The sequence below is a fragment of the Erigeron canadensis genome, chromosome 9 (assembly GCF_010389155.1).
Source record: "Erigeron canadensis isolate Cc75 chromosome 9, C_canadensis_v1, whole genome shotgun sequence".
NCBI classification, from domain to species: domain Eukaryota; kingdom Viridiplantae; phylum Streptophyta; class Magnoliopsida; order Asterales; family Asteraceae; genus Erigeron; species Erigeron canadensis.
This window is the reverse complement of record NC_057769.1, coordinates 8,521,878-8,543,116: the sequence shown is the minus strand read 5'-3', so window position 1 is coordinate 8,543,116 and position 21,239 is coordinate 8,521,878. Positions and strand designations below refer to the sequence as shown.

The following is a 21,239-nucleotide window of genomic DNA, read 5'->3' as shown; positions in this document are numbered from 1 at the left end:
CAATAAAATCCGTAAGGGTTGCGATTTAGCAAAGTCTACGAGGTGTGACATTAACAAATAGCAACTCGCTACATAAGCGGGTTACTATGCAAAAATATCTATGAAAAAAATCAAGAATAACCGAAAGAGAAAAAACTTAAACGAAATCCGATATGACAAAATCCGAATAACGTTACGGGGTATAAAATCAACCATTGATCAAGTGACACATGTTGGACATTAATTGGTGACATGTGGCAAAATCTTAAAGGGCATGGCACTATTCATAGCCATGCCCTTTAATATATATAGGTAGTTCGAATCCCCGCGTTGCAGGGCTACAATTATCCCATCTGCGTTTTCTTTAGGACAATACCATAATAGCGACAACCTAAAAGTGTTTATTCCTGCAATAACAATTTTGCGAAACATAATGTTTAATAACCCTTTAGAGAAACAAATCAAAATTAAACAAATGTTTACTTAAGGGCAAGACCCCAACCACATTATCAAGCGTAAAAACATCATATAGAATAAAACTTTAAAATCTAAAGAAATATAGAAGAAAGTAGAATAATTTTAAAAATAGTCTAAACTTGCTCTTAGCTTAAAAAGAATTATTATTGATATAAATAAATTAGAAAATTAAAAGAAATAAACAAAATATTCCAAATAAAAGCAAAAATAATCCAACACATGTTAATGTTTACTTTCAAAAATAACAAAGAGAAAATGTTTTAATTTTTAAGAAAACCAAAAAAGAAAAAAAATTATAAAAACTTTTATGTTAAAAAAAATCAAAAGGTACATAAAATAAAATATTACAAAGTATAAATCTCAAAAATGGTAAAAAATAAAAATAAACAAAAAAAATGATACAACTAAAGTTATTAAAAAATTTTAAAAATATATAGCACAACCTCAGGGGTTTAAAAAGGAAAACAATAGAACAAAAAGGGGTAAGAGAAAAAAAATATAGGAGGGGGGCAAAATGTAAGTTTGAAAAGGAAAGAAAAAAAATTCAAGGGAGATAGGACTGCCTGGTTTTAAACCTGCGCCTCTTTAGAAATTTTAAGAGGCCTAAACGACTCCTTCCAAACTATATTTATGTTAGTAAATGGTATTTGTTTTATTTATACATGAAATTTTACAATCAATTCCTTTAGTAAAGTATATAATATAATAGTAATGTATGAAAATGAAACACAAATTTTAGCGTGAAAGTTGGTGTTTGGTTGATGTCAAAGAAGATTATGGAGTTGTTATAAATTGAAGGCATTTGTTGTTGACTAATTTTAACTTTAGGATGGGTTCATCAGGTTGCAAAGTTGCGGTTAAAACATAAAAGTAGTAAAAAGTGAGTAGTTGGCAGGGCAGGTAATTGAAGGTGATAATTTTAAACATGGATCATCATGTAGCTGTAGGATTTGAATGTAGTTGGTAAATCTACATGCTTTTCCTAGTTCTTTTTCTGCATATTTGGTAGCCCATAATTCCATATATACATAGTTATTTGAACTGCAGTCCATATTTCTATATATTTCTCCGTTCAAGGATATATTCCACTAGCTAGTTGACATAAAAGGTTTTACTACCCATAATTCATACAATTAAGTAACAGGCATTAAGAATTATTGCAATGGTAGTTGATCCTCATTTCTAACAGGCCATTACGTTTTATATACTTTTGGGCTTGTTAGCTATTGCTGATATGGTCAGCAAAATCCTATATTAAATTACTATCATTTATTAACATGTATAAACATTTGAACTGCCAAAGTTTTAAGTTGTAAATAAAGAGGCTATGGTTGTCTGTGGGACGTAATTTGACCAATCAATTACGTGTTATAATAACTATAGTTACCACTAGGTTGATGGAGGATAACTTTTACAGCCTTGTAATGGATACTGTTACAATTTGAGATTGTAGTTTGTACAATAGTAGATACACACAAAATTGGGATTTTGGTTTCAATTAATTAACCCAAATGAAAATTGGGATTATGAGTCAACTGAACTAAATGAATTTTGTGTCTTTTCCTATAAATGATGAAATAATGAAATTCATCAATAACTAACTTTGGATACAGATACAACAATTTGCTTTGCTTACCGGTGGACACTCAGTGCTGCAACTTCCTTGTTGGACGCAAAGCTGTGACTTCTACAAATCTCCAAGAAGTTATAATTCTCTCTGATAGAATATCAAAAACAGCCCTGTTTCAGTGTCCATGAATGTAAGTGATAACATTTTAACGACGTTCGGAGCTGCACTCGAGCCTAAAAAAATGGCTGCAGATGACCTGTATGTGGGTTAAGACAGCTTTTGGCCAGGAAAAGAAATCAAGCCCATTGAAGCCCATCAGAACCAAAATCTGAATTTGTTACTGGACTGTCACCAAGATCATGGTGTTCGATCACTTGGTTTTCACCAACAGGATCCAAGTATGGCTCCAGAAGATCAGAAGACCTCTCAGATGGTATGCCGTAATCTTTAAGAATGCAGGATGATGCAGCAGAAGAAGCTTCTCTTTCTAAAACAGCAAGGTAATTGTCTTCGAATTCAAAAACTAAATACTTGTCCGTGCATGCTGTGGAAAGAAAAAACACAGTAAGGACTGGAATCACCAAAGGTTGTAGAAGTAGCAAAATGAGTGGTCCGGATATACAGGTAACGGGTAATTTCTAATTAGTGAGTCGAGGTTGATTGATCTGCAAACACATTTATATCTTTTCTTAAAATCTATAAATATGTGTACTTACTATATTACAAGCATCATATTAATCTAAACTTATTTGAATAAAGCAATTCAAGATGATGTAACTTGTAAGCCTTGATAAAGAACTAGGGTGACCTTGACAAATTCCAATTTTCAACCGAAGTTTTTACTCTTCATCAACTCGACCCATTAGAAGTAAAATATAGCCTGAATCAACCCATTTCTAGTAGATGGGTTGATATTGTCTCCTTTTAATAATGCAAATTATAAGGTCAGAGCAGGAACTAACTATCAACAAGATGAGCAAGATGGTGAATGTTCTTTATTCGAGTTCCATTGAACTTCAGAACCTGCCAAATCAATTTCACAAGAAAGTTAGCATTTCCGAGTAATATAAACAAGGAAAGACAAATAAAGTAAACAAAATAAAAATGATAATAATAATAATAATAATACTATAATGATAGAACTGTGAACCTAAAAAAGATTACTTGCCTGCTCATTGCTCATATCCTCGTACCCAATATTAACTTCATTTGCTAATACCTGCAAATTTAATTGAATACAAGATCAAGAGAACTACATTTTCTTAGTAAATCAATGCAAGTATAGATCAAGGAAGGAAATTGCTATTTTGTCACATAAAGAGATATATAGTTACATTAAATGGTAACCTTTGATATAAATACATACATTTATATAAGCATCAACGTTGGTCTATTAATACCAAACCCTTAATGGCAATGGGAGGTCAGTCAGGTTGGGTAATAGATTATAACACGTAAAATAAACAATGGTCAGCTTCGGGTTGACCCAAAATACTATTTCCGCCAAACCCGACTTTAAATCAAAAACTTAAAGTGTAAATCATATTATTTCAATAATAATCTTTTTTTAGTAAAATGATTTCGAAGGGTATATGTATACATAAGATAATACATTGCAGGCAACTCTTGACCTGTTTGAGCTGCTAGAAATAAAACATGAACCGAATCAACCCCATTTATAAGTAAACAGGTAAAAACTGCCAATTCTTATTTAGATCAAGTCAATTTCTTTAGATGAAACCTTGTGTATACAGATATACAACTGCAACATTAGGGCCATTACATTAAGATTCATAAATGATTACCTGTGATAAGATCACGATCTGCTCTCCTTTAAACCTTGCCATGGAGTACCGTGCCTTTGTCAATAGTTTTAACTAAATATGAAAAAAGAGAGGATAACAAAATCAACTTCTAAACCAACATGAGCTTGTGGAATATATGACTGTATCTACAATAAATAAGAGATAATCAAGTTTACCCCTATGCTGTCTTCGCATTCCTCGCTGAGAAGAAAAAAAATGCAAAAAAAATAAAAAATAAAGGCATAAGCAACTAACCAAAAATATATTTGATAAATTAGGAAATCATGTATATTTAGATAATACATACTCTATCAGTGGTTCTGAAAGAGGAGTAAAAACTAAGCCAGCTACTATGATATATGATGGCTGACCCCCTTCGATATGATATGGTACCTGCGATGTAACCATGTCATACAATAACGGATTAGCTATACTAGAAATTTTATTGATAGTTTCACTAGAGGTGAGGACCTAGACCCATCAAGCAGGTTCCATGATGAGTCAACTTTAAGTACAGGTTAAAAATCAGGTTGACTCAAAATACTTTGTGATCCAGTTTTTAGATTTTAAAATCAAAAAAATAAATAAATGCATTAATACGATTACAAATTCAATAACGTTAACCTATTGCAATAGTAAAGCTAAATCTTTAAATAAAACGATTTAGATGGTTGTATGCATAAAAAAAACACTTTGGACGACTTCCAAACCATATTTTACCCATTTGACTCATTTCACCCAATCCCTTTATAGCTAAATTACTTTATCTGACGTGTTTGACCCTTTTGAGATTCAAAAGAATCCAATTCAACACATCAAAAAGTAAACAGGTCCAAGTTTCCACATCTAATTCATGACAACATAGAATCATGGCAATGGTTATTTACCAAATGAACTCGTGGATTCATAGCAGTTTGAACTTTCATGGAAACTCCTGCTCTGATGATACCAAGCTCTGCTATATCACCAGTAAATCTGAAGTATACCACTATTAGAAATTTTAACGTGAATTTAACACCAACAATGAAAATAAAAACAAAAAATGGACCCTTTATTCATATTTTACTTTTAATTTCATAGTTGGTAGTGCTATGATGATCACAATAACAAAGGAAAGGAAGATACTTTTATGTATTATTGCTATGACAAGTTATATGCAACAAGTTGTGAACGTTAAATCAAAGGCTTTACTTTTGACTAATGAGGTAGCGGAATGCAATGCGCTCGGTTGATCGGAATGGAACGGTCCCTTCTGACCCAACGTCTACACCATCAAAACTTACAATTACATCTCCCTGGAAAGAAATAAAATTCCTTGTCAAAATCAAATTGTTAGTACATATGGAAGAGTAGTTTGTGATTCAAATTGCAACCTATATGCTGCCATAATATAATAGACAATTTGGATGAAATTCAACTCCTAAATCAAGTGATCAACCAAGTCTAAATAGATGCAGCCCTCGCATATTAAGCATTATGTGTACCCAGGAAGTTTTTGATTTCACATCACTCTTTCGGTGGTTGTATTTTTGAAGGCTAATTTCTTATCAAGAATTTATTGATGGGCAAGACTTGTACTTCCTATTCACTTTTTAAGGGTGGCTTTCTTAAGTTCTTTTACTCTTTGCCCTTGGTTTTTCCTAATTTCAGTGCCCACAAAAATACATGTTTCATTGATATCTTATATTCCCTACAACTTTAGTAGTGAGACTGTGAATCACTTTTTTGCAAAAATATTATACGAGTATTTACATAAAGAACCAGTTTGCCAAGTTTCATTAAGCAAGTATACTATCTCAATAACAGTATATCATACCAAAACAACATACGAGTTTTATGCATTCAGAATGTACTTTCTAACTCTTTGGGCCCATTCACCCATTTGACCTGTTTCCTTTTAAGTGATTTCTTAATTTCAACCGTTTGAGATGAATCATCTGTTAGAATATGATCACGTAAAATGAACGTATGTCCGGAAAGTATTTAAGCCTACGGGGTCACATGTTCAACACGAATGTAACTGTAATTAATTAATATATTAAATGTAAGTTATTAATTAATTAGATCACAAAAAACTAACGATTGTCCGTTAAAAGGTTAATAGTTAACGGTACTTAATTAACGGACTTGACGAAGGAGAGTTGTAATTAGGAAACAATTAGGAAACCCTCTAGAATATTCTAAGGGGGGCCGATCGAAATAGGTGAAGGAGGGGGTTTCACAAACCCTAAACTTGGTCATCAAGTAAACCTAATCCTATAAATAGAGGCCTAAGTTAATTGTTTTCAATACACAAAAATCTTAAGGTTTTCTAAAACCCTAAAAATCTCTCCTTCTCCCTCTCTCTTGGCTTCGGCCGATTCTACCAACAACAAAGGGTTTCGGGTTTTTGTTTGGTTCGAATTAAAGGGTATTGACAAAGGGTTGTTCGGTTCGTGATCAAGTACTAGCATACATACATTCTAACGTTGTGTGTGCGATCGTAGAGAGGTTTTACTTTAAACCTTTTCATAAAGTTTCTTGCTTTATTCTCTTCAATTTAAGGTACACGTTTCTTATCTTGGTTAATTAATTAACTACATAGATTTTATTCTGCTGCGTGCTTTGTGATTTGATTTGATAAATAGTTATATAACCCAACATCATCCCACTCATAAGCAAATTTGTCGAGATCACCAACTTTATAAATATGACTATCTTGAGACTAAAAAGTAGTGTACCTCTTTCAAGACACTACTGGCACCGGAAGTTGGTTCAACACGACGAACAAGCACACCCTGCAATTACAATCAGTTGAGGAAGGAGAAGGCAAAGGTATTAGTAAAGCCTCTATGGTCATGCATACGTATGAACTTTGAAGTGATAAATACAGTAGTGCTTTTCTGTTAGATAATTGAACCTCGTTAGATGGCACTTTTAAGCAGGCCCGTAAAGCTGGATTCTCTAACTTCTGCAATAATATCCCAAGGGAAGGAAAACCTGAAATTTGAATGATCTTGGTTATAACAGATAAATTTATTAAGCATGGTATGAGCTGTTTAACACGGCAAATAACTGCACAAAAAATTGATATAGTTAAACTCAAAGAAGGTAGCCAATATAAGATCAACATCAGTTGCATATAGTAAACAATTCTTTCGACATTAAAAACACAATATGGCTAAGTAAGCTGTAATTAGAACGGGCAAAATGGGGTTTTTATAAATTGAAAGTACACTTTGAAAACTTTAGGCATGTTTGGCTTGTCTGGCTTGTTTCTTTTCTAGCTACTACTTTTTGTTCTACCCAGCTGACCATCGAATATAAAACATAACACATATTGACCCATTCATAAGTGAATAGAACGTTTTGACAAAAATAAGTTTAAAAGAACAGTTCCTCACCAGTGTATTTCCCATTTCTCTCATAGTCATCCAAAAAATGAGACACAACCGTTGATGGAATCACGTACCCAATGTTCTCAGTATCATCAGACCTATACACCTGCAAGCAGAAATAGGCATGAGTAACTTATGCAAGAAATAAGCGGCTCGTTCTTGTAACAGAAGCAAGCCAAACTTATATAAATCATTCAATCCATTCAGGAGATTATGCATGTTGACTTACTATACTTCGGGATTTTTCACATTTCTGACAATCTTTTTATTTATAATGCTTGATCATATTCGAGTATTAGTTACCTGAAATGCGACACCGATGCATTCTCCCTGATCATTGAAAGCAGGACCACCACTATTACCTACAAAATGGCTGGTATAAGCAGTGGTTACAGTGGGAAGAAACATAAAGCATCATGAAATTAGCAAAACATACGGAATATTGTAATATGGCAGTACCAGTACCAACACAAACTAAATTATCTTGCAAAAATGATAAGAATTGTAGGTTTTACCAGGATTAATTGCTGCATCAATTTGAATGCCCAGCAGTTCAGCTGATCCATGAGCATAGGACGTAACCTGAGAGTGGAAAACTACAATATTACTTCTAACCACCATTAGAATGCAAACTAGATTGGTTTTAAGGTCTATGCTATTTATCTTATAGCACATTTCATATTCAAAATATTAAATTTAACCATAAGTAATATGAACCAAATGTGACTGCTATTATTATTTGAACTATGAAGACTGGCAGGACCAATTTCACCTTATGCAAACAGCTAAAAGAGCTACATTCTATTTTTCTAAAGCTCTGAAAATACTTCTTCATTTTAACTTCAAATTTTGCTAGTCGGAATGCAGTTAACAATATCTCATAGTAGAGTAGTAACAATAATTTTCTAATGCAGAACTCCTAAGAACTTTAAGTTATAACAGTGATGAACATATTGCAGAAAAAACCTCTATTCGAGATACAACCCCCTTGGTAACTGAAATGGTGTCTCCTCCAAGTGGATAGCCTACAACAGTAACTGGATCCTGTAGATGAGAAATTTAAAGTTACAATCACAGATCAAATCTTTTCTTTGTTTTATTTCTGTGTCATAATCAGTTCAGTCACTACTTTAGCGTTACAATCCTGGAAATATTTATAAATCTTGTAACATGAACTACTTTGAATATTATCTTTATTTTTTTGGGGAGGGTGGAAAGTGTGCAGGAGATTTAACCTGAAGACGAGGCAAATGGCCAAACTGAAGTGGTTCAGCTCCTTCCCAAAATTTCTCATTTTCTACTGAGAGCAAAGCAATGTCACATTCCATACCTTTAGCTAATACCTGTAAAGTGTATTTGTGATCACATGAGAAACAGTATGTACAGCATAGGTACTGATGAAATGTTGACAATGCTAAAGAATTATGGAAAATATATATATGATCTTATACTAGATGGATACCCGCGCGATGTGGCGGTGATGGTGGTGGCGACGAAGGTGTGGCGACGGTGGCAGTGGTGGCGGCGATGTGCGGAGGCGGTGGTGGTGGTGTCGTGGTGGTGATTGATTAATGTAAGAGGGGTTAATATGGTTCTTTAAGGGTTAGAGGATCTATGTTGTAATTTATTTAATTAAGGGTCTTATAGGTAAATACGTGAAAAGTTTAAACTAGTGAATAAAGAAGATGGGTAATATGGTCATTTCAAAATTTTAATTACTTGAAAGGGATGGGGTAGTTTGTTTTATAGAGTAGTATAGATATAGATATAGATATAGATAACCATAGTTAGCATTACAGTGTTATAATAAGTTGTAATAACTGCAGAGATCATATCAACTTGGAGAGGAAAGGTATGACCGTATGAGTTTACTTATCTATTATATAAATAAGAATACCTTAGCCACGTACTTGGTATCATCACCCCTTCTCTTGACTTTGACCTGCAACAAATGATTAATAATGATACTCAGCTAAAGGAATATCAGCCACTTTTCAGAAATAAACTAATACAACTCAAGTAATATTTTTCTGATATTGACATTATATGGAATAGATAGTGCAACAATAAAAAATCCACGACTCCATATAAGTATATATATTTCCTCCATTCATATGGTGGTGCTGTTATTAATAATATATCGTAATGCAAAAACCACAGAAACCAAATGATAGGTTAAATTCTTAAAAGGCATGTCGGCAATTTAAGTTTTTAATGTGAAAACAAATGTTAAACACTTAAAAATAACTCCTATGTTTACTTCACAATGATAAATTAACAATAGACTTGGGAAATCTTTTAGTTGGCATTGGTTAAGTTTAACTACTGTACAAGGTACAGGAAAATGTACATATCTTCTAACTTCAATTTGCAATATAAACAAGGACAGTGAAATAACCTACTTGTGTATTGTGTTCAACACAATGAGCATTTGTCAAAAGCTTTCCATCACCAATCATGAAAGCACTGCATCCACAATGAGAAGGTTAACAATGCGATCATGAGAAACAATGCACAATCATGGACATTGGAAATAATAATTACAATTTCTATATGAATTGCAACTCCTAACAGCACTTTTCGCTTTCAGAAAGGAATAGAGGTTAATACATGCCTTCCTGTACTTGTATATTGTCTTTGCTTTTGCCAAGGGAGAGAATAATCAGGTGCAGTATGAGTACAATAAACCTAAAGAAAAGAAACAAACAGAAACATGTAAAAACTAACCATGTAAAGCAATGAGAATGACAAATGTGTTGGGATGAACTGCATCTATGTGCATGCAGAGACCCACATTATATGAGATACGGCCCATTTTGCTTGTTTGAAAAAAATTAGAGAATCTACTTATCGGTAAAATGTGATTACTTCATTTTTCACCATCAAACTTAAACCCAAGAGATTCTTGGGCCTGTTCATTTCAAGAAAACTACGGGTGTTTTCTAAGAAAATTTGCGAAAAAACTTAAAAACAGAAATCATACCCAACTTGGAATTTATTCTTCATAAAACTTGCAGTAAATACTGAAAGCTCACCTTTCTAACTTATAACTATATTTTGAAAACTCCTGTTTATAGTTTCGTATTTCAGTAATGGGAAGTCGTTGGTTTTCTAAACTTGAAAATAAAGACAGCTAAACACATTTGGAAATTTACAATGGCTTTCTGGAGATAAAAAGCCCCTTACATTTTCTTACAAATAAGAAAAAACTAAAAAGTACATATTTTCTGTAACTAAATGCACACTTAGGATCTTTCTCTTGCTGTAAAAGAGAATCTATTTCTTTTAATGCAGGGAACTTAAAAGAACTTATAAACAATAGAACACAGTTCTACTATGTATGAAGGAAACAATTTGAAAGCTTTCAAGTAGATTCATATATTAAGTTACCTTCACAACAGCATTAAGAAAAGAAGCATCTTGAATTTTAGCAGTCTCAGCCTGGAAAAGAAAAGGTGGTTAAAATTGCAGTAAATGAGGTTCTGTATCTGCCCCTGCGTTAAACCGAAAAGTCAAGTTGGTACATCATATATTTGAACATATTTAGATAACAGAAGATTCTGTGTCTGACTTTTGCAGGATCAGAAAGATGATGGATGCATATCAACAACCATCACCACCAAACCCTAGATATATATGTTAAAAAGCACTCTGTCACTCACTACAGTCCAACGAAAGTGAACTTGGATTCTCATTCTTAAGTTTCATGGCACAGGAATACGAAAAATAGCAACCGTTCTTTCTTTCAGAATAGTTAAGCAAGTAATACCATAAAATTACGCAGACATGTATTGTAATTACTTATTTAGAAAAATTCAAAATAGGAGAAAAAATGAAGACAATAATCGCAAGGTATGCATCTGGCAATACTATTGCTTTTCCAAAAACAAGAGATAATGATATTTGCAGTAAGGCATGTGCATTTACCTACATATCCAACACATGTCTGGAACAGCTAAAAATTTGTAAATGTTATATACTGCAAGAGTTGCCATAAATCCTACCAATTGTCTTCCCCAAATCCAAATGAAATCAAATGCAATCATACCTGTTCATCCTTCAAGTTACCCATGAATCCTTTGGCATTTTTTCTCTGTGTACCAAATGACTTGAAGGCCGTTGACTGAGGTTGTTCTGCATTTTTTAAACCGCTATGATCATCAGCGTTCAAATAATGTCTTTCATCCCGTGATCTTCTTGAAATCTTTTGAATATTAACTTCTTTCTAAATATACCAGAAATAAATCAAATAATCAAGATCATGAACATGTCAGAGTGAGAATTGAGTTTCAAGCATCCAAAAGAAGAAGCAACGATAGAGCATATATATCAACTAGAGGTGTTTTCATGCATTAACAACATCACATAAGGTAAATGAGAGAAGCAAATTATACTTCACAATAAAAAAAATTAATAAGCTCAACCAGCTAGAATCCTTGTGCAAATGAGACTACTATAAGAATGAACTGAACCAAGCTCTTTGTCAGTTTTACATAGCAGTACATCACAAATACAGACATGATCCATTATCCAGCCGAGTCTGAAACATTAAGCCTTAGAAAGAGCCAAAATGCCAGAAATAACCTCACATTTCGTGTAAATACTAATCAACAATTACATTGATTCATAGCTTACCTCATATGAAAAACAGTTTCAACAGCCAAAAAAAACGAATGCCCTAAAACAGTACTAGTAAATAAACCACCTGGCCTACATAACAAACTCTGTAGCAGGCAACAATCCAGCAAATAACACTCAAATACAGATTCATTTTCACAAATACGTTTACCGAACTCAACTAAAACAAGCTCATTACTAACTTTAGTCCATTATATAACTCATGTTATGATTTGCAAAGTAACATTAACATATTACATCCAAGTGAAAATTCTACCTCCATTGAAATCAGCTTAAAAGTTCAATATTTCCTACAATTCATTATACACCTCACATGATAGATTTATGACCTAACAACAAATTAAACTAATCAATAAACTCAATTTCACACATTAAGTCGCTAAAATCATCTAAAGAAGGTCATAATTACTTACAATTTAGCATATAACTAAGGTGATATAATTATGAACTAACAAAAACAAATTACATTCAAAACTCATATTTATCACTGCTAAAATCAGCTAAACAAATTCAGATTATATTATACAAATACATAATATACTATATTATACTACTGGATATATATATATATATATATACATACACCTCAGGTTTAAAGTTATATAGTAACAACAACAACAATTTAAATTCAAAATTCAAATTTAGAGCTGCTGAAATGAACTAAACTGGCTCATAATATTACATTATACATATATACATATATAATTGAACATATATATATATACATACCTCAGGTGGAGATGATTTATGAAGACGTTCATTAGGTATTCGTTTATTCGGATTTTTGCTTTGACTAGTAGCTTTTGGAATGACTAAACGAGTCGCAGATATTTGTGAAGATGCGAATAAACGTTGTTGAGATGAGACGGAATAGCTTGAAGTTCCGGCGTATGCGACGGCATTAAACCAGCAAGATGCGACGGTGATCGCCATTTTCCACGGCGGCTTGAAAGTGTGTCACTGTATGTATACGTATGCACTGAAGAAAGGAGATATTAAAATGAAGTTTGAGTTGCCTTATCCTTTCTCTGTTCAGTAAGTTTAAAGTAAAGTTATATTAATAGTCCCTCTACTTTTAATTTATTGCATGTTATGAAGGTTTTTAATTAATTTATTATTTTGGAATTTTTAAACACCCAATTAATTTGTAAATCTAAAAACACCAACTGACCAACCTAATTAAGACTTGTTTAATCTTTGTTGGACGGTGATCCAAAATCATTTTTTTAAGTGACTCGATTTCAAGAGGATGGAAACTTGGGGACCGCTATGGATATGTTATAGATTAATATGGTAGTATTTTAACTTATAAATCAAAAGTACATTTGATGTTTACATTATCCAAAAAGGTAAAAAGTCACTTCTAATCTATGATTACATGCTTACGAGACAGTATTGACTAGTAGTTTCTCTATTAATCACTGTGATATAAAATAGTTGAGTTATTAAACAAGTAATGTGGACAACAATATAGTGTCCTTAAATCCTTTGTGTGATCAAACACTTTATCTGGTTTCATAAGAGTTAAGTTGTGGAAATTTATCTGCTTGTTAGTGTAGATGAGCCAATTTGGAAAAGATTAACAATTATAATGAAACTTAAACGTTGCTAACATGAAATTACATTCAGACACACAAAAAAAACGAATAGAAAATTGATCAAACACACACTTATATGATCATACAAACTTGTCTATTAGGTCCTCTCCAATGGAGATGACATACCAACCTGCGCAACAATGGGCAAACTAAAGCGCAGTTTGTTACCATTAAACTTTCAATTTGCTCACCAATTTGTTAGCTCAAAGTGCATAGTGGGGCATAACATTTGTGTCTCAAGAATATATTGACAGTTCATGTGCTTTTTTTAAACTTTGTAGTTCATGTGCTGGGTTGGAAGCAAAATGAGTTTAGTCTGTTGGTTCAATACTCTGAAACAGTTTACTAATATGTTGCTGAGGTGGCCATTGTGCTCGAACAAACTGAGTGTATCATTCAAGATGGCCTAACCAAGCTAACCATCCGATACCAAATACGTACTTTAGTCACAACACTAGGTGGAAAATGTTTGAAAACCCTTAACTTAAATACCCCATCTCTAACCTGAATCCACATCCAAACTTCCAACAAGATATTAAAACAATAAACCATCTTGATCAAAACAGCTATAAAATAAGGCTTCATAAAGGACATACAAAATAAGGCTTCAAACTACTATCATATAGCTGAAAATGACCTGACAGCTTAAACTTGCTACAAAACCTTGCAAAAAATGACTAGAGTAACTTGTCCACTTGAGATTGCCTCAAAAACTAATAATAGACGACTACAATGATTGAGCCAGTTAAAAAATTACCCGAGCCAGACAAAAATTATCTGAACACAATTCCATCACATGACTTAACAGACCCTTGCTACACCCATGAAACTTGCAATAGAAAGCCGGAAGCGTGACTCAAACTTTCAATCAAAGTACCGAAAAACTTGAGTTGCATTGGGTATTAATCACTCAGCCAAGAAGAAGAATAATTAATAAACTTCACTATGCTATTCGCCAAGCCCTAAAGAAAACCACATTAATGCACACTAATGATGAAAGGACTAGAAAACATTTCAACAGGTTATTTACTTCCACATCAACCTTGATGCTCATCTTACCTATCTGTGGTCCGGAGCTAGACACAGATAACCAAGTAAAGCCCAGGACTCCAAGAAAATAGCAAAATAAAGAAAATCAAGCAAAACACAGGCAGGGACATCTCTGATGACCATGATCGACTGAACATTAAGGGCAACAAGCCAAAAATGAACAGATTGAAACAAAAAGCTGCAGACAAGGAAGCAAAACAGCAACCCTGTTCATTTGCATCTTTTCATTCACAAACACAATCCTCTGAAACTCACTTTCTAAAATTTCTTCTGTAAATTTTCACTTTACATATTATTATAAACCCTAACCTCAAAATAACATTCTGATGCCAGCATACTAGTTTTTATGATATGCAGCAACACTCGGAAGTGACAGAGTGCATATATCTGCTTTCTTAAGTAGCTACACAAAGCAAAAGGAAAGTGCTTTACATTGTAAATTTCAAACAAACTACTGAAACATAGGGAACAACTAACAAACTACTGAAACGTAGGAAACAACTACTTGGTTCCATTGTTATATAGGCATATGTTGTAAATTCAAAGAGACATCTCATACAAAATCAACTCTGATATATAGAGAGATAGAATAGATACTGGATGTATCAAATTTGTAAAGGCTAGTTATAGAACAAGGAACGACAACAGTGTTTTTGAAGACATTAACGGTTAGCCTCCTGAGGTTGGGTATTGGCATTTGGACTTTCAAAACCTCCACGAGCTTGTACTATTGGGTTGGCTTGATACATGGTTGGTGTAAACATTGTAGGTGGTGCACCAGAAGCAGGGGTTCCTGCGCTCCCTGGGGCCATTATAGGGGCATTTAACGTTATGGGCCTTGGCATACCATTGTTAACCTGACCAGGCATAGATAGGTTGATCTGACCAGGCATTGATGGATTGACCTGACCAGGCATCAATGGGTTCACCTGACCAGGCATAGATGGGTTCACCTGACCAGGCATCGATGGGTTGACCTGCCCAGGCATCGTTTGGTTGACCTGACCAGACAACAATGGGTTGCCCTGACCTGGTATGGACGGGTTAACCTGACCTGGCATGGAAGGGGCACCAGGTGGTGCGAGCGTTGGTGGCATTCCGGGGTATCCTGGTAGAGGAAAACAAGAAGAAAAAAAAGGGTTAAGATCGGTTCAAAAGCCACCATCAATATATTTGTAAATCAAATAAATAACATAGGTATGTTACTTTAACTTTTTACAGAACCCGGAATAGTGGTGAAGAAAGAATAAAGGTAGCAAAACGGGCCAGATTGAGGGTAGCTGGTACAGTAACTTTAAGCACAAATAATCGATTCGGGTCATGTTAACCTGCAAACACTTTCTGGTACATTTCATTATAAGATGTAGTGATAACAAACGTAGTGGCCATCCAAGTATTCAACGCTTTCCATTAAGGCCACTTACGAGTATTAAAATTACTCTATAGACAGCTGAAAAATTTTATTTTTCTTGTTTCACTTATACTAATTCATATAAAAAAACATGTGGAATGACAAAAACATTATTAAGATTTATTGAAGAAGACCTTCCACCTATGATAAACTGATTTATCGAATTATTGTCATAGGTATAGCTGGCTGTTCATAAAAAGTGTGTTTTCATCATACACCATATGTTTGACCAGAATTAGTAAAACATTGATCAGATGCATACTTGCATTGCCTAAAAGGCATTTACATCATTTGGATGGCCTTTACATACTTTTTGTTTTTGAACATCAAAGGCTTAACACACCATCTTGCATTATTACCCAACCAGCCTGACCCACTCATTTTTCCACCAACACATTTTCTTAATTCAATAAGATTTACCAAATTCCTACTATTGTTTCTTGTAGGTACATCAAACATGTCACTTTTGTCCAACTTAAAGTCTTAAACAAACTATCTTAACATAAATCATCAATTAGCCAAGATGATTAACACCTTCTCTGAAGAATGGTTATTCCCAATGCCCTTTTTTTTCTTTCTCAAACCCTTATATTAACTATCAACGTTAGATGGTTTGATTATAACTAAGAAGGTCACAGATATATGATATAACTATGTAACTGATGAATCCTCTTAAAGGAAATACATACACAAAGGGTGAAAATATGGCATGTTTGTCTGATTTGCCAATATATAAACTAACAATCTATCAAATGGAAAAGTTACCTGCAGTACCAGGAATAGGTCTTGGCAAAGGGGCAAGCGGTCTCATTCCAGGGTATAATGCTGGATTCATCGCCATCTGTGGATTTCCTGGTATTGGCATAGGTAAAATAGGAAGACGGGGTCTCAGTGGGTTGTAAGCACCACCAACTTGCTGGAATGCAGCAGCTTGTCCAAGATGCTCCTTAACCTTTTGGTCAATTAAATATTGGTTTTGTTGTGCCTCATATTGCTGATAATATATTCGAACATTTGCCTGTAAAGGATAATACTACACATTTAAAAAATCTCTAAAGTTGTTGTATAATGTAGTTCTAACTTAAGTGGACAGTACCTTGTGTTTGTAGCCGGCATTGTGCTGCTTCCTGACAGAAGGCTGAAGAAAACAAGAAGAAAGTGTCAATCACATGCTAAATGTAAATAGACTTCCTGTAACACTAACTTAAGTAATATACTCAAGTGCTAGACAAACCATCAGATAAAATAGAAACAAAATTAGTTTCCAGTGTGCAAACAATATTTCAAATCGGTGAGAAGAGCTTGCATATCACTTTCCTTTCTAGAAAGCAATGCACTGGTAGTCATGGAGAGCATAACGTAAGAATATTATTAAGTCCATAAACTGACACATGTTGGCATGCTCAAACGCTTCTCTTTCAGAAAAAGAGATAATCTAATAATATATTGACATGCATTACACCAAGTAGCAAGCTACACTGTTAGGCTTGTTCCTTTTAGCTTTAGAATTCTAGTAATTCATCTTTTTTTCTTATTATTCCACTATCTATGTTGGTGAATTATGGACACCATGCTCTACTTACCATGTATTGACTCTAAAGTTGGACCTTATGTAGAGCAAAGTTATACACTCCTTTTAATTACGAATACAAATGGGTGAAGCAGCCATTTCTACCTATATAACTGTATAACACTCACTACAAAAGAGCTAAATACTATGCCTTTTTCAGAATATCGCTCTGCTAACAGAAAGACACGCCTAGCCAAATAGAATATAACCTTTGGTTCCCAAGTTACAACAAATTTTGTCTTAAAAGTAAACTTCACAGTTGGCTGGTGACTTATGTTGGTGAGTAAGTAATGACGGGAAGGGGTATGTATCTAATAACGAAAACCACTTTCGTTTATAGTAAGATGAATGTTGCAATTGCTTGGGCCTTACTTATCAAGAAATGCTTTAGTTAAACTCGCACAAATGGATTTAGAGTTGAGTTGTAGTATCATCGTTCCCGAAATTTCACGAAGTTGACGCAAAGTGGACGTCCAAGGTCACCCACGCACAGAATAACTAGGATTATTGGCAAGGCTGTCTTTTCAACATCACTTCAACATCACCCTGCTTTTTCCTTTTCTATTTATGTATATGTGTACATATACACACATATATATATATATATAAATCTAAAGATAACCACACAGCCACCGTTGCCACCACCACACCGCCGCATCACGCGGGCATATGACTAGTATATATACATATTCCCTAAACAGGTTCAGTGCTTGGGCCATCTACAAAAAATCAAGTATCTTTTTTATTTCAAATAACCTTTGTGTTCAGACTGTTTGACACACACTATTTTCTAGATAGTTTCATTTTGTAAAGCCTCCCGAAAAGCAATCCTAAACAAGAATGTAAGCCTGATACAAGTACCCAACGAAACTCGCTAGAAGGGCCGTAGATATAAGCAATTCCCTTGTACCAAACTATTTATACATTGTGTTCTTTATAGCTGGTCCTTGTTTGCTGAACTTCATTCTGATCACTACGTGCCAAACTCCACATCTCTAAACAGATTTGTTGATTTGTGCTCACTTCCTAAGAACTAACCTAATAATCCAAACAAAAGTTTCCTACCTTGGACCGAAATAAAGCAAAATCCGAGGTACAAATTTTATAAGATAAACATATACGGACTTTCTAACTAAAATTAAACTTATAATCCTTTTTTTGTTCAAAATCATGTTCTGCTCCCCTAACTAGAAAATTCATGGAATTATGTCACCTTTTTGTCTGAATTTTGCCCATACAATTAAGTATATTTTACTCCACAATGAACATAAATAATATATACTACAAGCCATGCAATAAAAATAATAACAGAAAGAAACGAGAGAAGAATTACCGAATCATGGGTCAAGTACGTATCACAGTAATCACAATAATACCTGCCAAAATTCAAATAAATTTTAGAATATAACCTCAAATTAAATAAAAAATAATTATTATATAAACAGATTTACAATATATATATAAATGAATAGAATAAAACAAAATAAAACGGCACCGGGGCATGATGGAGTGCAGATCAACGCAAAAACCCTAAAAGTTCGCGGGAGAGAATGAGCTGATGGAAAACAAAGTGCTTTTGATTCTGATTTTGTTTGTATTTATTTCGATATATACTTGAAGATATATTAACTTAACACTTTGCACCCTTGTACATATGTTTTCTATATATGTGTCGTTCTAGTTATTTAATTTTCTATCGAAGTTAATGTTTTCGTTTGGCGACACAATCTCCCTCCCGTATTAATCTGTTTCTTCTAGAGTTCTAGGTATTCAAAACATATCTCTAGTGTGCTTGGTTTGTTCAATGGGTTTGGATTCAGTTAGACATACTTCCATGATTGTAAAATCACTCGGATGTTAAATTACTACTAGATCAGTAGCTGTAAAATATGAATATATATTCGAGATTATTAATTTAGATTTGTGATACCTTTATTTTTTTACATAACTTCCTAATTTGTGATACCTTATAGTTGAAAAATGATAAATATAGAAAAATCAAATATTAATCAAATAGGATGTTTTTTTCAAATGTGGTTCTAATGTCTTCTTTTTGCACCATTATGTATGCCGCTGTAAATCAAATAGGAACCTGATGTTGCCCCTGAATCTTGAAAGTCTTCGACAAACAAGATACGCAGCCGACTAAGCGTTCAGAATGATGAAGAGTAGTATAACTGGATGATTGTTTCTGCAGCCCCCGGAGTTATTAGCTTATTGAATAATGCAATTTGTTTTGCCCTTTAAACTTGAATTTTTGTTTTTATATGCCCGGGTTTTGATGTTATGTTTTGACATTCGATATTTGCGACTTTTGAGGACTTTTGACAGTCATTTTTTATTTGCTTTATAATGATAAAACTCATGGCTTTTTCTCGACATTCTTGACTGTTGGCTTTATTTTTTGATATATTCGTACTACTAGGAGGTATTTTGGTGTTTTGCATTACTTCTACATTAACTGGACATATAGTTTTTAGTGGTGAGCTTTGTCAACCATGTTATGATAACCAAAAGTCAAGCTTATTATAATCATCTGTATTTTAATCTTTAAGCTTTTACTCTTTAATCTATGTATCTAGACTACTCTTGGTACTTCCCTTTTCAGTTCCTTTTGGTCAAATTCTATAGACCAATTTAATCATTGTACGTGTATAATATCATTCATATTTGTATGTGGTTCATTTTTCTAACAAAGTACTGTACGTAATATGTGTTGGATTATATGTAGGTCATTTTCTATGAATCACGTAGACTACTAACAAACCCGGTGCAACGCACGGGTTTCACCTAGTTCAAAACATATCTCTAATGTGCTTGGTTTGGTCAATGGGTTTGGATTCAGTTAAACATACTTTCATGATTGCAAAATCACTCAGATGTTAAATTATTACTAGATCAGTAGCTGTAAAATGTGAATATATATTCGAGATTATTAATTTAGATTTGTGAGGATTTTATTATGGTTACGTGTTAACTTCATATTTTTGGACAAAGATTCCATAAGCAAATTAGGTTTGACATAAAGGATTTCAACCGATTATATCAATGATGGTGTGAAAAAAATTATATGAGATAAAAAACATTTTAGATAAAATTATAACCGTAAATTTAGATCAAGGCTTCTCATGGTCAAAAAAATATCCAACATATATTTTGTTTTAGACCAACATTTTTTTATAACAATGAAATTATATTAAAACACAAAGACCAATAACAAGATACTAGAGGCCAAACTTTGAGACCAACATTGAAGGTTGAAATGAGAGCAAACCAAATATTGTATACAATTTATTTGAGTTGTTATTTTAATTATGTTCAACTTTATGCTAACATTGTATATCGATTTCCATTTGTTGATCAAGAGAATGTGTATGTGATAAATACTTTTTTATCAAGTGTAATCCGGATAATACATGAATATTGTAATAGTTTTAACTAAGCTAATCAACAGTCCACATGATAGTCTCAAGTTATGATAGGACAAGAATTATAGAAATTGTGGTTAGGTGTTCAAATCTCACTCATATCATTACTTAATTATAGTGTTTTTTAAGTTAATAAAAAGTTCAATGATAAAAACACTTCATTTATTAACTCATCAAAATTATTTGTTTATTTGATTTAATAAACATAAAACAATTATATTGATTTAATCTATACATATATTATTTATCTATTTAATCACTTTATCAATTTAGTCACTAATATTTAAAAAAACAAATAAACCATAAGCTTTTCATGCTAGCTCAATTGTTGAGCAC

General features: G+C 33.3%; 2 protein-coding genes across 3 annotated transcripts; both read right to left on the bottom strand.

Moving 5' to 3' along the window:
* Positions 1 to 1,925: 1,925 nt before the first annotated feature.
* On the bottom strand, positions 1,926 to 12,834 carry LOC122581769 (protease Do-like 2, chloroplastic). 2 transcript variants are annotated; one of them, XM_043754044.1, is made up of 22 exons: positions 12,576 to 12,834; positions 11,257 to 11,433; positions 10,599 to 10,649; positions 9,823 to 9,896; positions 9,611 to 9,674; positions 9,106 to 9,150; positions 8,444 to 8,551; positions 8,175 to 8,252; positions 7,724 to 7,790; positions 7,512 to 7,570; positions 7,215 to 7,314; positions 6,731 to 6,810; positions 6,552 to 6,608; positions 5,023 to 5,126; positions 4,719 to 4,806; positions 4,139 to 4,224; positions 4,008 to 4,032; positions 3,832 to 3,903; positions 3,195 to 3,245; positions 2,989 to 3,049; positions 2,283 to 2,570; positions 1,926 to 2,196 (listed from the first exon to the last, which is right to left on the bottom strand). In XM_043754044.1, the coding sequence occupies exons 1-21, from the start codon at positions 12,777 to 12,779 to the stop codon at positions 2,323 to 2,325; spliced, it is 1,899 nt and encodes a 632-aa protein (XP_043609979.1). In that variant the 5' UTR covers positions 12,780 to 12,834; the 3' UTR covers positions 1,926 to 2,196; positions 2,283 to 2,322. The 2 variants fall into 2 exon arrangements, with proteins under 2 accessions (XP_043609979.1, XP_043609978.1); XM_043754043.1 differs by having other exon boundaries at positions 1,926 to 2,570.
* A 2,151-nt stretch (positions 12,835 to 14,985) lies between these two features.
* LOC122582388 (U1 small nuclear ribonucleoprotein C-like) lies at positions 14,986 to 19,056 on the bottom strand. The gene is made up of 5 exons (XM_043754774.1): positions 18,971 to 19,056; positions 18,809 to 18,851; positions 17,002 to 17,043; positions 16,671 to 16,923; positions 14,986 to 15,602 (listed from the first exon to the last, which is right to left on the bottom strand). Exons 1-5 carry the CDS (start codon positions 18,976 to 18,978, stop codon positions 15,157 to 15,159), a joined length of 792 nt encoding a protein of 263 aa, XP_043610709.1. The 5' UTR covers positions 18,979 to 19,056; the 3' UTR covers positions 14,986 to 15,156.
* Between the last annotated feature and the right edge of the window lie 2,183 nt (positions 19,057 to 21,239).

Bases quoted from the DNA above. Each gene is read 5' to 3' on its own strand.
- LOC122581769 (XM_043754043.1), bottom strand. From the start codon at position 12,779: ATGGCGATCACCGTCGCATCTTGCTGGTTTAATGCCGTCGCATACGCC. The intron at 6,811-7,214 runs GTGAGGAACTGT...TTCAAATTTCAG, and splicing joins GAGAAATGGGAAATACACTG to GTTTTCCTTCCCTTGGGATA. The intron at 3,246-3,831 runs GTAATCATTTAT...TTAAATTTGCAG, and splicing joins AGATCGTGATCTTATCACAG to GTATTAGCAAATGAAGTTAA.
- LOC122582388 (XM_043754774.1), bottom strand. The intron at 17,044-18,808 runs GTAATTCTTCTC...TGTTTTCTTCAG, and splicing joins CGTACTTGACCCATGATTCG to CCTTCTGTCAGGAAGCAGCA. The intron at 15,603-16,670 runs GTAACTTTTCCA...TTCCTCTACCAG, and splicing joins ACCTATTCCTGGTACTGCAG to GATACCCCGGAATGCCACCA.